We start from the raw sequence: 16,398 nt of genomic DNA on the forward strand, positions 1-16,398 counted from the left end.
ACACAATTAACATCCGTTTATGTTCAGAAAATGTTAATATGCAAATGATGGACTTCAAGGAAAATAAGCTTCACCCTTTACAACAAACAGGTCCATGTACTGATTAACAAACACTGAGACTCTACTAAAGGTGAAGAGTGTAATTTCTCTGCTAGCAGGATTACAAAAAAAAAAACTTTTTCAAAAGAAGTTTCTAAAATCTTCCCAAACCAATGCCATTTGTTCAGCCAATGACAGATCCTTCTGTTTCAACAAACCATTTAATTTAATTTGGTGTAATTGTCTTTAAGTAGAGCATAAATTGCATCCTTCATCCATAACCCTCATCAACATTTAACTTAAGATAACATACCTGAGCATCTGTGTTGAGCTCAATTTTTCCCTCGAAAGGCCCCCATGTGGTTCCTACAGGAAGCTGCTGGCGGCTGTGAATCCGTCGTTCTCCATCTTTGTTGAACGGGTCCAGCTCTCCTGTGAGACAGAACAGGGCGGTCAGTCAGCGTCACACAATAAATGCTGCAAGCTGACTGTAAATATATTAAAGTTGAGTAAACAAAAGCATAAAAACTGCTCAAAAACGTCCATAATTTTTGATGCCTATGTACTTTGTGATGAGTCTACGCAGCAAGAAACACATTCTGTCTATTGAAAAAAATCTAATTTAATATACAAAAGTTAAATATTAAAATTTTTTAATGAATAATATTTACACACACACACACACACACACACACACACACACACACACACACACACACACACACACACACACACACACACACACACACACACACACACACACACACACACAAACACACAATGGACCAATGAGGCAGAGAAAGAGACTGAAAAAACAAAACAAAAAACATTTAAATGAAAGAAATGGAAACATATTTCTATAAAAAAAAAAAAAAAAAACATAAAATGCTAATTTAGAATAAAAAAAAATCTGAAATCAAATAAATAAATATGAAATTGGAAATGAATACAAGAATAATTCTCATAGCCATATCTACAGACCAAAATATCAAAGAAACTTGGGTTCTTTTGGTTCTTGGCTGTTCTTCTAATGTAAAAGCCATCCAAAACACTACAAAACAGCAGTAGGACATTCACAATAAAAAAAAAAAATCTAACAACAACAACACAGCAGTAGGACATTTGAATAAAATAAAAAATACAAATCTCACATTCTCACTACATTTTTGATTAACAATCACATCAAGATTTTTTTCTGCCAAATAATGTAGCTCATTAGCATAACTACATTAGTGCATATCTGATCATCATAAAAACCATGATTTGAGGATCATAACACGTTTTCCTGTCTCTTCTATGGAGTGAGTGCAGTATTTGATACAGAATCCAGCACCTGTCCTCAGAGCTGATGGCGATCAGATGGAGCGTGTCAAACCGCTGCGATGCTAACTCCTCTTGAAAGAGCGTCTTTCGCTCTCTGATAAAGCCTCGCTGAGATGTTACAGGCTTACCGGCTGGCAGCGTGGGCTCTATTTCTGTTTTTCCAGGAAGGGGACTGAGGCCTCTTGTTAGTGGCGCGCTGAGCTCGGAGTTAATTAACCGTGTCACGGGATAGCACAGCTAGCCCCACGAGTTCCCGGAGCGCTGCTATCTAATCAGTTAGATTTTGTGTGCTTTTTTAGGACAGTGATTAATCAAACAGTTATTATAATAGACTGCCTGGTCATGACTCTCATCTCTCGAGGGCTAGGGGGCTCTTGTCACGAGGATCTCAAGAGCAGACTTCCGGCGGGTTTTCATGGTGATGTTGAGAGCTTTTTGGGGCCGACCTGTGACTGAGGGAGATTTATCCCTCAGAGCTCGAGTGCTATCTGCTTTATCTTCCCGCCAGCGTCCTGTTCGGCTGTGTCACAGCACTCATAACAACAGCAGAGCTCTTTACAGTGAGGCGGGGACTGAGAATTTGTACCACTGAATGAAAATATTTACGTGGATCGTTTGCAAAGCTCAGATGTTTCTCCTAAAATTCAATACACTTATGAGAAATACTGAAAGAGTCCAGGTTTAAATGAGTATGTATAGCATAGCCCACACTCTTAAGAACAAAAGTTCTTTATTTGAATTGATGGTTCCATTAAGAACCATATAGAATCTTTCTTTTGCATTAAATGTTCTTCGTACACACCTAAAAGTAAAGGTTCTTTATCGGCTTTGAGCCATGAAGTTTAGTTCCATGAAGAACCGTAAACATCAATGGAACCTTCCATTGTACAAAAGGTTCTTCAGATGATTCAAATGTTCTTCACAATGGTTCTTTTAAGAACTGTTCATAGAAAAGTTCTTTGAAGAGCCAAAAATGGTTCTTCTATGGCATCACCCTTTGGAACCTTTATTTGTAAGTGGAAAAAAGTTCTTAAGAAGAATAAAATGTTCTTCACACTAAGAAAAAAAAACAGTTCTTCTATGGCATTTGGAATCTTTATTTTTCAAGAGTGTGGATTATTTGGTCTTGAGAGAATTTGATGAGAAAAGTTTAAGTTCATGTTGAGATCTCTGACTTTTGGATTATAGACTTTGGTATCTTCGCTTTGAGACATTGTTGAGACAATTTCTTCTGAAATTCTAGAGAAGACACTCTCAGGAGAAACATCTGAGAGGCAGGAGACCACCATTTGTTCTCTATCTGGGAACAGAGACATTAAAGAGACATCATTTGTGATTTTGACTGCAGTCAGACAGTGTCTGCAATGCTCTGAACACAACATAAAGGTGTTTCTGTAGTGCAGCGTGTTTCATGACCTGTGCTAAATTAAAGCTGGTTGGTAGATGATCTTCAGCATGGTCTTTGTAGGCCGAAAGCAGTACAGTGCTGACTGAACTTTAAAATGACCTATTCAGCTGTGTTTCTCACTGCAGATATCAGCTGCATATCTGTGACACACTTACACGCCATTCTGCTCGTATGGAAATTCCCCTGCGACTGAATAAACATTCACTTCCATGATTCCCAGACATTTGCTAAATATCACAACAACACATGACAAAGACTTCAGCAAGAGCAAATGAGAAATTAAAAAGAAAATTTACAATAAGGTAACATTAGCTAATAAGACCTTATTGTAAAGTGTGACAAAAAGTATCACGGTATTACCAAGACATATTGAAAATGTATTATGGTAATATTATGATTTGTACTAAAATGATCTTTGGAAGCAGCACAACTGTTTCCAAGACTGATAATAAATCAGCATATTAGAACGATTTCTGAAGGATCATGTGACACTAAAGACTGGAGTAATGATGCTGAAAATTCAGCTTTGAACACAGAAATAAAACAGAAAACCAATATTTAGAAATATTAGAAATTGAAATAATATCTCACAATATTAATTTTTTTTTTCTGTATTTTTGATCAAATAAATACAGCCTTAAAGAGCACAAGAGACTCCATTAAAAAAAAAAAAAATTACAAATCTTACAATCCCAAACTTTTGAATGCCAGTGTATATCAATTCATGATGGCATTTCACAAAAATGGTTAGTTAAGGGTCATAACTTTTTACAATATAGTGAATAATGCTTCAGCATATGTCTTAAGGCATGTAAACATGTAGCAAAAATTGAATATTTGACATAACTACAGACAAACAGATAAATGATTGGTTATCGTTATTAGCCTCTAAACATTATTTACTGGACCACACTGCTTATAAAGACCATGGTAAATGAATACTATAATCATTAAGTCCTTTGATAAATATCAAAATACCACGGTATTTCCAGAGTATTCAAGTGTGAAATACTGCATGCGAATATACTGTACGTTAGAAGAATTATTTTCCTCATTTCCTGTTCCAGCACTAATGCCTTCATTGCCCGTTATGGAGCTCAGCAGAGATAGTGGGAGAATTTGGGAGGCGGGGGGTCTCTCTGAAGCCTGTCGTGTTCCCACCAGCCTGTTGGAAGGTGGGGAACCTCATTAAAGGGAAATAATTAAGCGCTGGAGCGCAGCTGGTCCACATCACAGGAAGGCTAAATCTATGCTAGCCCACCACCGCTTGATGTGCTCTGCTCCTACTCTGATAAGACCTCATGGCCTTTCGCCATGATCTCACAATTTTCTCTTTAGCCCAGCTTGACACTTTCGCTGAAGTCTTCCGTGCATCCTATGCTGGGGTGAATGAGGAAGGCGTGCGGCACAAGGACATCTGAAGTCCTAACGCTGGTTAAGTACAAACGTGCCAGTCGTCCGCCAAGCGTTCCAAGCCATGTCTCGAAACCTCGCGTCCCAGCTGGCTCGTCCCAGCTGTTACCGATACGACACGAGCCCGAGAGGCAAGACGACGACATACGGCTCTGTGTGCGTAATGAGCCAGGCTGCCACCGTCGCCATGTTTGCCACAAGCATTTAGATGTTGACTCGCCATAGATTACGAGATCAAGATGTACAGTCGCAGATTATCCGCTTGGATCTGGCACGGATGCCGATGAATGCTGGCTTTGCCACTCCATTACTGACATGCATGTACTTTTTATCTAGATTTGCCACGAGTCGAGCATACAGTAAAAAATAATGAGTAAATTTAGATTTTAGAGCCTGATGTACAAAGTGTGAGAGGATAGCTCATAGTAGAGCTAATGAGAGTCTATTATAATAAACTGGTTTATATTTTATTTCATTTTTATTCAGTTTTGGACATAAAGTGTCAATCCAAAAATGATACCAAAAAAGTCAACAAAAATGTTGTTAAACCCAGCAGGAATACTTAGATTTTTATGGTTGCTTATTTTATTGTTTACATTTTTATAAGCTGGTTTACATTATATTTCAAGGATATCAAGAGCCACTCCAAAATTGGAACCGAAAACCAAATTTGTACCAAAAAGAGTCATGAAAATGTTGCCAAACCCAGGAAAGATTTGTATGGTTCTTTACTTTTCATAATACAGATGGTTTATATTTAGGATTTTATTTTATTACTATTAAATTTTAGACATCAATTGTCATTCCAAAATTACTTCCAGAATTGTAATTAAAATAAAATAAATTAATAAAAATAAATAAGTCAACAAAAATTGTTAAAATCAACAGGAATGTTTAGTTTTTTAATGGCTGTCTACTTTGCTGTCCTAACTATAGGTTATCATATAGTTACCGTGCATTTTTTGAGATGTTAACAGATCATTAAAAACGATGATATCACACATTATTTTGGTTTGCTGGTCTTGCCTGTTGTTCTAGTCTCGTTAGGTTGGTATGTTTTATGGTTTCAGAAGATCACAAACCAGCTGGTCAACCAACTAAACCAGGCTGGCAGATCAGCTAGACCTGTTAAAACCAGCTAAGACCATCAAACCAGCTTAGTTTAATCAGTGCAGGGTAGTTGCATTCTACTACAAGCTTTGAGCATTGGCTTTCCCTGTGTGGCCATTATCAAAACAAACTGAGGCTAGTTTTTGGGCCACAACCCATCAGCTGAGTATCACTGAAACAGAAACTGCAAGATCAGTTCTGAAGTGGTAATGAAGCGTCCTCAGCAGAGCTCACGGGTCGAAACACCCAAAAGCTCTCTCATCAACCAGCGCTGAAATGCCACCATCTTGGCATGGAGAAGCTGTTGATATTAGTGAAGAGAACTCCATCCCCCCGTCCCTCCACTCCTCCTAAGATAAGATCATCTGTCGCTCTTCTCCGGGGTCTGCTCCCCCTCACCACAGATCCCTGGCAGAACCATGAATGTCCCTTTTGTGTGCACAGATCTTTCTCTGATAGCCCCAGAAAGATGCTGCATGCGGCAACTGTTTGTTTCCCCCCATGATGGAGGGACGATGGGGGATGGATGGGGTCAAGTCTCCCACCTCTAAAATACAGACGAAAACATACGTTTTTAGGAACCAACAATTACAACGTCACAGCACGGGAAGAGAAAGAAACACAAGTCATCCTCACACATTCACATTTCAGAAATGATCTGGATCAGATCAAGATGGGTCATGAATTTGTTGTTTTCCCAAAGTATAAATGCCCATCAGCCATGTACTGTATGACAATGCAGGAGTCACATATCAAGATGTACAGCAGCTGAAGCAAATGAACATACTGTGAGGGGCACATGGAGAGAAATGGAGAGCTCTGTATCACTCCACAAAAGGTGCAGGAGCTCTGAAGGAGATATGTGATCTGAAATTTTACAGCTGAAGGAGAAATGTCAGAGCGCTTCGATAAGAGAGCTATGAACTTTCCTCCACCCCCCTCCAAACCCCCATTATCAGCTCGAAGAGAAGCAAATGCATCATTTTTATCCCACGGCTTTACCATTATCTCCTTGGCAGACACTTGTTTTAAAACACACGAGGACCTTTTTACCTCACTTGCTCTCTCTTTCTTTCTCTCACACACATACTCTCACTGTCTCTCTCTTAATAAACTAACCTCTTAGTAAAAGAGAGTATTTTTTTTTTTTTGGAGTATTCTGAGAGCATGCATCATTTATGCAAGAATAAACTGTCTGTCTTACACTTAGAAATAATGGTGCAGTGATGGAATCAAATGGAATCCATTCAACTTGATATATACTACTGTTCAAAAGTTTGGGGATAGTAAGATTTCAGAAAAACTACTTTTATTCAGCAAGAATGCATTAAATGTATCAAAAGTGACAATAAAGACATTTATAATTCTTTTAAATAGCAGCATAACTGTTTCCAACATTATTAAATGTTTATTGAGAAGCAAATCAGCATATTAGACTAATTTCTGAAGGATCATGTGACTGAAGACTGGAGTAATGATGCTGAAAATTCAGCTTTGCACGACAGGATTAAATTATATTTTAAAACAAATCAATAAATAAAATAGTTATTGTAATTCAATAAAATAATATCTCACAGTATGACCGTTTTTCCTGTATTTTTAAACAAATAAATGCAGTCCTGGTGAGTTTCTTTAAAAAAAAAAAATCTTACCAACCCCAACCTTTTGAATGTTGGTGCTTTTAATGCCTACATAAACAAACAAACAAACAAATAAATAAAACAATATTTTTTTATTTTTTTATTTCAATAAGTGTGACAATATAAAATATTTCTCACCAGATTTTTTTATTTTTTTATTTCAATAAGTGTGACAATATGTTTTGACCCTGATAAATATAACGGTACTGTACTGAACTGTCATTATTAAGTACCATAGAATTTACACAGTGCTTCAAAGAATACCATGGCACTACAATAGTACAAAAAGCACTAGTTAAACATTTACTCTAATATAATATAATGTAATGTATTATTTGTTTATTTATTTGTTTGTTTGTTTTTTATATATTGACTCAGAATATATAGCTGCTTTTCAAAGCTTTTCACCAATGAAGAAAGATGCTTTTAGAGCCAAATGCTGTAGTAACCATATCTCCCAGCAGGAACTAACCAGTTAAACCTTGATCATCCAGTTTCCTCCAGCTCATTTCGATCAAAACCTGAGCAAAGTCATTCCGACAACATCTCCAAAGCTTCTTTCCCTTCTGTCACTCTGAATGATAGGACACAAAAGATTAGTCGTAAACTTGAGGAAGATGCCCTATCTGCATCTAGAGGAGACTTTCTCCAGTTAACAAATTTGATAGTCTGCGATGTGTTACAAATCTCAGAGCTCATGTGGGATATAATTCCTCTTTCTCCTGTCAGCACGGACTGACTAATGGTGCCTGCAATCACTGGAAACGCTCACAAATATTTTGAATTATGGGAATGCTGCTTTCAGCCCCTCTGAAAGAATCTTGCTGTGTTCTCAATGATCTGAAGGAGAACAATCAGATGTATTTCCCTTCCACAAGACGCACACACATAAACGCACGCTTATCTGCGGGTGTGTTAATAACTATCAAGCTCCAGGGTCACACAACAGCTCAAGTATCTTCCTCACATTTGTTTTTCCTCTGCATTTACAGGTGCTGTTTTTCTCCAGTGGCTCGAGCGGGTCATTAGCTCTATCCGCAGCCGCCCCTCCAGTCAATTACCACATTTCAAACTTTCCTCCAGCACAAATCCGGCCGCTCCTGCCAGCCTGACCCAGTTGTCTTTTGTGAGGAGGTCTTAGCTCCAGCAGTTTGACAGTCAACAGATAAGATGGATTAAGTTTTTTTCCCCCTCTCCCCTTCTCTCTCTCATCCGGTTTTGATATAAACGGCGTAAAAGCAGGTTAAATCAGTCACTTTCAGGAGGATTTTTTAAATGGCTGGAGATAGAGGGTGATAGAAGGCCTAAACCTGACACCGGGGCATAGAAGGTCACAGCTGCGCTGTTTAATAACTAACAAAATCCTGATGAGGGAGAAGTCAAGAGGAGAAACATCAGTCTCTGAAACCAAAATATGTGTGTTTAAATTTTTATATTTCACATTTTTATGCTTATACCAAACCTATGACCTTTGTGTTGGTAGCGCTACAGGAAGGCTTGTGTTTGAATCATTTCAGATGGTAATATAGTAACTCTTACATAATTAATGGCGCTAAAATTTTATGGCGAGAATATAAGAAACTACCCATCTGCGAAATATGGAGAATTATAGATGTGGAGAGAAACTGCATCTGAAAAATAACATGTATATATACTTTCCTTCTTCATGCTAGAATGCTTTTACTCTGGGGATATTTCTCATAGTAGGTTTATTTTTATGTTTGTAAAAAGTTTAAAATATTCTAGCGGTCCCCCCAGAGTGAGTTTTTTTTTTAGTCGACTGTTATTTTAGAACGTTTCCCCTTACTGTTTCCATGGCGACGCATCAGGCTCATCACATGACACAACGCAGCCACGAAACCAATGTATGACAGATGGATAACTTTTATTTAGTTTTTCCTTTTTTATTTAAAAATATTCACAAACTTGCATACCATTTCATGAACAATCTGATATTCTGATTCACAAATATGTGTATATGAGTGTTTTGTCGTTTAAATTATTTCTAAATGATCTTGAACGTGATCTGTAATGTGAAATGGGCGCCACCATGTTTGTTCACGCTGCAGTTCAGAGAGTCCTGTTCAAATAATTTGCAACGTTCGCTTTTCACGTCCAGTGTAGATAGACTTTAGCTGTTGCGGTGCGGACCGTGACATGTCCGGTGTAGACACGGTGTCAGTGTGTTCAAAGAAAACAATCAGTATACTAAACATCGCACATGTGACAATCGCGGATACGCAAATCGCGATATCGATGCTGAAATGATATATCGTGCAGCCCTACGGGTATTGTAATTTCAGTTTGGAGGATAAAGTGTACAAATATATATTTCATTCATTATAGAAAAAAAAATTTGTATGAATTTTTAAAAGTACAAGTATTTCTATATTACTCTGAGGCCATTAAACTGCATGAACAATTATAAAAGAATGATCAAAATTCTGTTTAAAGTATATTACATCACACTGCATGTCAACTTCCTAAAAGAACTTCCTCTCAAATACCCATTTATATTTAATGCTTTAAGGAATAAATGACCAACATGCATGCTCCCTGGGAATCGAACCCATGACCTTCGCATTGCTTTCACCACATTCTACCAGTTCAGGAACGTTACTATAGGTTAAAGCGTCACCTAGCACGTTTTCACACAACTCCATGATCATCCAGCTGCTGTACATTTATAGATCACTTGTCAAAACGTGTAAAACAAGTTAGTGAGCGACGCATTAAGGACAAGTTCGGACTGAGTGTGTGTGTGTGTGTGTGTGTGTCGGTGACAGGGGAAAGTAATCCTATACACAGGCTGCTATTGTGAAATGAGAAGCTAGCCTCCTCGGCTGGCAGAGAGCAGATGCACCTCTCTTCCCCTATCCTAATCTGGAAAGGACTTAAAGGAGTCTTATCTCCGGGCTCTCCTGCTTCATTTCATGCTTGATTTACTTTAATTTGTCTGATAGGGCACGAGGATTTGGAAATGGCCCATCTTTCGCTGGAAAATGTTCTGATTTTTCTCCGGCATTGTTATGTGGCAGTTTTTGACTCTGGTTTCTCTCTCTCCATCTTTCTCTGCTTCTATTTCTCTCTTTTTTTCTCCCTCTCTCTCCCTCTGTCTGTCTTCCTGGAGAACAGATCTCGCTCCTGTGCAACATTCTGTTTGAGTGCATTTAGATTCAAGCTAACACAGCAGAAACGAAGTGTTTGTGTGTGTGTGTGTGTGATTTTACCAGCTCCAGTGTAGGTCTGTTTGCCTTTCAGATTGTCAGAGAGCGACGCCGGAGGAAAGAAGAGCAGCCGAGTGCTTCAAACCACAGAGATCTTGTGTTTAAGGTATAGAGGGTGAGACTCGCCCTCGTCTCGCCCACAAGTGTGTGAGCTGATAAAGTCAGAGAAGAAGAGAGCTGCCGGCCCACACAAGCCTGAACCTCTGCAGCTGGAGTTGCAGTCCCGGTACAGCTCTGTCTGTCTGAACCTCCGGCTCTGTAATACCTGGAGGAATCTATCCGGTAGCATTTCAATGACAGCTGCTCGGCTGGCACAGGACCCCATGGATGCGCACCATTTGAAATCTGCCATCTTTGCTCACGGGAGCTCAGTTCTGCTGGCAGGCTGTTTGGAGCCAATCACCTGAGCCATGAAAATGAAGTCATGACAAGTCCATTTCACGCTTTTAAGAGTTTTCTAAAAAAAAAAATATTAATAATAATCAGGCACTAGTACAATACTGATAACTGATCATTTAAAACCATTCTGAATTTTGAAACTAAAAACATGCTGATTTTTTGTCTTTTGAAATTCGTCATACTATTTATTATGATTATTTTAGGGGTCAAATAAATTAATTTTTTTAAATTACAATAAAATTATAATGAACAATTAAACAAAACAAACAAAAAAAGAAAGAAAGAAAAAAACAACAAAAAAATTATGTTACAGACTTACTGTCTTACTAAAGGCTTAGAGATAATACTCATAAGTTCATTTCTTAAAATTATTGTATTTATTAATTTTAATTTATATATTTAAATTATAAAAAATATTAAAATAAAATATATTTGTATTTTTTATTTAATTTTATATATATTATATATATATATATATATATATATATATATATATATATATATATATATATATATATATATTATTTATTATACATTTTTATGGGTTGGCATTTGTGACGTATTACTTTTTCAAATAAATAAATAAATACAAATATAAAAATGACATTATATCCTGTTGCTGATATACCAAACTAATAACCACTGCCAATGCAGAAGAATGCAACCCTCCCAAATGATCAATATGGCATCTGTAGGAATTAACATCATTCTGATATTGACACACAGATAAACCATAACTGAGAACTCCTTTAAATCTCTATACATCTAAGTACAGTTTTCCTCTGTTCTGAAATCATTCAGGAGATTTCACAATCAGACGACTCTCTCCAACCACAAATCAAATCATCTCCAGTCAAGAACCGAGCTACCATGACAACACACTCATTCCCCAAATCCTCATTCTCTCCCTCTCTCCAAACACACACACATTCACGAAGACGATACGGAAAAGAGGACAGACATTGAAATTCTTGTCACAGGCTGAATTTATTTGACTCTGGCTCTGTGTGTGGTGATAAACAGAGTGATGATCCAGTCACACATCTTTATCCATGCTTTGCTTTAATTAAAGCTGACTTGTTTGTTGAAAAGATGATTAATATGCCAATGAAAATTGCATAATTGAATACCACAACACACACACATACAAGAAACTATAAGTTTCATGTGGAATTCTTTAGAACAAAATAATAACAACAACATATTATTATTATTATTATTATTATTATTATTATTATTATTATTATTATTATTATTATTACTATTGCTATTATTATTAGTTGTTGTTTCTGAGATGATGTCATAAAGCTTTCCATGAATGGTCCAACTGTACTGGAAGAAGTGGAGGTATTTTAGGGTTTGTGAAAGAATAGCGAATGTGCAGTTTGGTTTTTCAGCTCTTCCCCCAAATAAGGGGGCGTTTGCTTTGATATGGATGCCTCTCACAGCACACCCTCTGTTTGCCCATATTCCATGTAGCTATCAACAGGACAGCCTAAGCTTTGGATTGGAGAATTCTGACTTCATGTATAAGTCATGCAGTTTCTAAATAACTGTCAGATTTTATTTTATAATGCTTTCGAATGCACCTCACCCAATCAGAATATAGAGTCTTCTGTTTTATAAATGAAATAAATCATAAAATCAAAATATAAAAATAATAATAAAACAATTGTAATAAATAAAGACAGATTTGCTTCAAGAAAAATTACATTACTGAATTAGGGACTGCTCATTTATCTATAAGCAACTCTACAATCATTTGGATTCATATTTATATACATTATTATTCAAAGTTTGTGGTCAGTAAAATTTTTATGTATATATATATATATATATATATATATATATATATATATATATATATATATATATATATATATATATATATATATATTATATTTAATATTTTTATTTAGCAATTTTATTTATAAAATAATTTATTTATTAAATTAAACAAATTGACAATAAAGACATTTATAATATTACAAAAAATCAGTTTCAAATAAATAATTTTCATGTTTTTTTTCCCATATTCTATATTTGATCAAATAACTCAAGCGTTGGTGAACATAAGATACTTCTTTCAAAAACAGTACAAAATCTCACCAAACATATATACTTATATTGATGTTTTTTGTTGTTGTTGTTATCAATATTTAACCTAAATTAAAAAGAAATAAAAGTCACTTTTGACCCATATCTTTATAGCTTGCATAGTTTTATCTCTCATAGTATCATTAGCTTTTAGATATCTGTTGCAGAGATATCTATAGACAAATAAAGATTGATATAATGAAAATAAAGAAACATGTCTATGGAACTGATAATCCAAGTCCAAAAAACAAAAACAAAAAACGTATTACTTTCCCAGCACACAACTGAGGTCTATTTTCATATCTGAACGGTAAAATAGAAACATCTTATTTTGATAATAAAGAGTGCAGCATTATTCTAGCCTGTTCACCACATCAGTTCATTTTCAGATTGATTCCATTGCTAACAAGCATGAAGTCATTGCTCTTAAACCTCTTAACATCTCGGATCAGTAGAGAAATTTGCATCTGGACACTTTAAGACTTCGAGTGAAGACTTCGAGCTAATCTCTGCTTGAGTATATCATCAGCACAAGAATCAGCCACTGTGTGTGCAGCAGTGAAGTACCAAATCTTAGCTCCTCCCTCCCCAGTAAACACAAAACCGAGCCCCGCCCACAAATGGGCATTCATGCATTGGGTTGTTGTATTAGTTCAGTTGCCAAACATCACCGGAAATCACATCCACCTTATTTAGTCCTTTTAAATACATAGATTCTTCGACCCACCTCGTCTACATAACCCGGCTCATTCAGTACCAAATTCTACTGTACCGCATTGTCACGACAATCTGATTTCACACAATACCACTTATCTGCGCAAGACTAGCAGAGAAAGCCTGCGGTAAGATGGCTGAGAGCAGCGAACGAGACACCCTCGCTTGGAAAATGAGCGGCAGCCAGGCGTGTCAAAATTTCTTGATTACATGGGAAATAAACAACTCCGACTGAAAGCCTCCGCTCAAACTTGGTGCTTTGCATACATTAAATTCCGGTCTGTCTATAAGTCGTCTTAAAACGCTTAGGTATCAGCGCGAGCGCCTCTGACAACGTTCCCTCACGAGTTCGTCTGCGCTGTTATCAGACCTCTCAAATGGATCTCCAGCTCCAGTGACAAAAGCCAGACGGAGCTCTCCTAAAGGATACATCTTTTTATCCACACGCTTCCTCGCCAATCCACATGTGCGAGCGCCGCTGCGGCCCGAGCAGGAGTTTACCAATCTTTGCTTTCCAAGACTCTCTCTCTCTCACTCTCTCTCTCCTTCTTTCCTCTCTGTGTTAAAGGCTTGAGGGGTTCAATCAATGCTGCTTTGATCTCGGCTGGAACTATAATTATTTAACATTGTTACAAGGATTTCTCTAATCCATTCTACCATTAAATCCCTTTTAGACCCTCATCTTCAGGAGCCTAATCTGCATCTGGGCCCCCCTCCCTCCCCTCGGACGGCACCGTGACTTAACAGAGTTTGGTGAATAATTAGAGGAAAAGATACAAATGCGGAAAGAAAGATGAGAAACTTTGCCAGTCGCTGGACACGAGCAGGTGTCAGTCGATGAACGCTGATTAACAGTTTGTATGCAACCTTTTTTTTGCGTGGGTATGGTGGGATGTTTATCTGAAAGCCCAGCATTAAAGCATGTAATTCAAAAGCTGTCAACAAGCAGACAATGGAGTGCGGGTTTGCCTCTATTTGAATGTTTAATTCCTGGATTCTAGGTCATTTACTAAATATTTTGAAATGCACAGACTGATTCGAACAGTCTATGTGTTAAAGGAGCAAACCCTTGTGACATTTGTAATTGTGTTAAATATGCTAAATCAGTGGCACCATTAAGGGGTTAATTCATCCAACAACTAAAATTCTGGTATAATTTACTAACCCTGAAGTCATTCCAATCCCACTGTGACCACAGACTGACAAGTTCCATAAAGCTTCACAAAAATGCAGCACAAAAGTCCAATAAAAGCAGTTGTACATCATATTGAGGTTTTATAAAGCCATATGATACCTTCATGAGAGCAACAGACAATTTTTTTTTTTTTTTTATGAAAATAGACCCATCTGCATTAGCTCATGTCTCATTTTTGTTTGCACGCTTTCAGTTAAATTATCTAAAAATACTCATTTTCCAGCAAAGACATCTAAAAATCCTTAAAACAACACATTTATTTGAGATGCAACACTGCTTGATATGAATATATCTTGATATCCAGAATAAAAGTGTATCTTTTTTTTTCACTTGACCATCCAAATTTACTCACCCTCATGTCATTCCAAACCCATATAACTTTCTTTCTTCTGTAGATAGAAAGAAAATATTTTGAAGAATGTTGGTAACCCAGCAGTTGGTATTGCATGTTGGTATTGTATGTTGGTATTGTATGTTGGTATTCCATCCAAAAAATACAATACAAATTAATGGGAACCAAAATTGTCTGGTTATCAACATTCTTAAAAAAATAATAATAATGGATGAAGGTGAGTAAAATGACATGAAGGTGAGTAAATGAACAGAATTTTCATTTTCAAAAAAGTCATTTTTTGCAGTTAAACACAAAAGCCACATAGTCTACTTTTACATTATTTTTGGTTGCTTTTTTGCTATTTGTGTAGCCACATTTGCTTTCATTAGATTGAAAAGCATAAACATCTCCTTTTATGTTTCCCAGAAAAAAAAAAGAAAAAAAAAACATCATGCTGGTTTGGAACGACATGAGTAAATGATGACAGAATATTTATTTTTGGGTGAACTATTCCTTTAAGACCTTCATCCATCTTTTCGCTGCGTATTTTCAGATCTGCACATAACCCATAACTGCCATCTGTTTGTTTTGGGCTGGGAAGAACAAAAAAGACACGTTGATAATTGTGACGCATGTTGAAAAAACACCCATGGCCTTTTCAAATATTTGTGCCGCTGTGTTTTGCGCTGATATAAATAGCAGCACAGAAAACGCAAACATTTGTCGAGGCACCTGCCATGCTATCATGACCATCTGCTCCACAAATTCACTTAGCATGACATATGTGCATTAAAGCTGAAGCGGCTATTGTTTGGTGCAGGTGAGGGGGTCCGGTCAAGGGCGGACAGTGTCAGCTCCACGTACAGGTGGGCTGAGAGGAGAACAGGGAATCTATATGTGCTTCCTGACTGTGAGGCGGAGGCGGTGGATACCCGCTCCTGTCTGTCTTCAAGGCTTCTTCAGCAGAACCTGCCTGTGTTCAGCTCATGGCCCAGGTCCAGTTGGCACACACAGACGAAACCGACTGTGTTCGACAGGCGCTGCTGAGCTTAGAGAGCCGCCCATGAGGAGGTGTGTCAGTCCTCAAGGTGATTGGATCTAGCTGAGGGTTACTCAATGCTCATTGGACGACCAAGATTCTCCATTCATCATCATCTCCTCATGCATTCTCAGAATATATATTATATAATATCATAAAAAAGAAAATAATTTCCTTTTAAGCAATAGCTTAAATTACATTTTGAGTTGACTTAAAATATAAATAAAAAAACATAATTCTAAACAAACTTGACCACATAAGTGGTGCTGGATAACACATAACATGACATGACATAAAAATACACACTCACACACACCCACACCCACACATCTCTCCTTTTATACTGTCTCTCTTTTTAGTGAAAATAAATAAAATATAAATTTGACTATATACGTCGACCTTTCTATAAATACATTTTTTATATATACACTACCAGTCAAAAGTTTTTGTACAGTCAGAT

The 16,398-nt window shown here is 37.0% G+C and overlaps 1 protein-coding gene across 4 annotated transcripts in view; it reads right to left on the reverse strand.

Moving 5' to 3' along the window:
* LOC109071881 (zinc finger protein ZFPM2-like) overlaps window positions 1–16,398 on the reverse strand; it is a 143,489-nt gene that overhangs the window by 73,988 nt on the left and 53,103 nt on the right. For 3 of the 4 annotated variants that reach the window (XM_042741601.1, XM_042741600.1, XM_042741598.1), the window contains one exon: window positions 353–471. In XM_042741601.1, coding sequence (XP_042597535.1) covers window positions 353–471 — 119 coding nt within the window. Of the gene's footprint in view, window positions 1–352; window positions 472–7,405; window positions 7,458–16,398 lie in introns of those variants that run through there. The other variant, XM_042741602.1, reaches the window with a different exon arrangement.

The sequence above is a fragment of the Cyprinus carpio genome, chromosome B16 (assembly GCF_018340385.1).
Source record: "Cyprinus carpio isolate SPL01 chromosome B16, ASM1834038v1, whole genome shotgun sequence".
Taxonomy (NCBI): domain Eukaryota; kingdom Metazoa; phylum Chordata; class Actinopteri; order Cypriniformes; family Cyprinidae; genus Cyprinus; species Cyprinus carpio.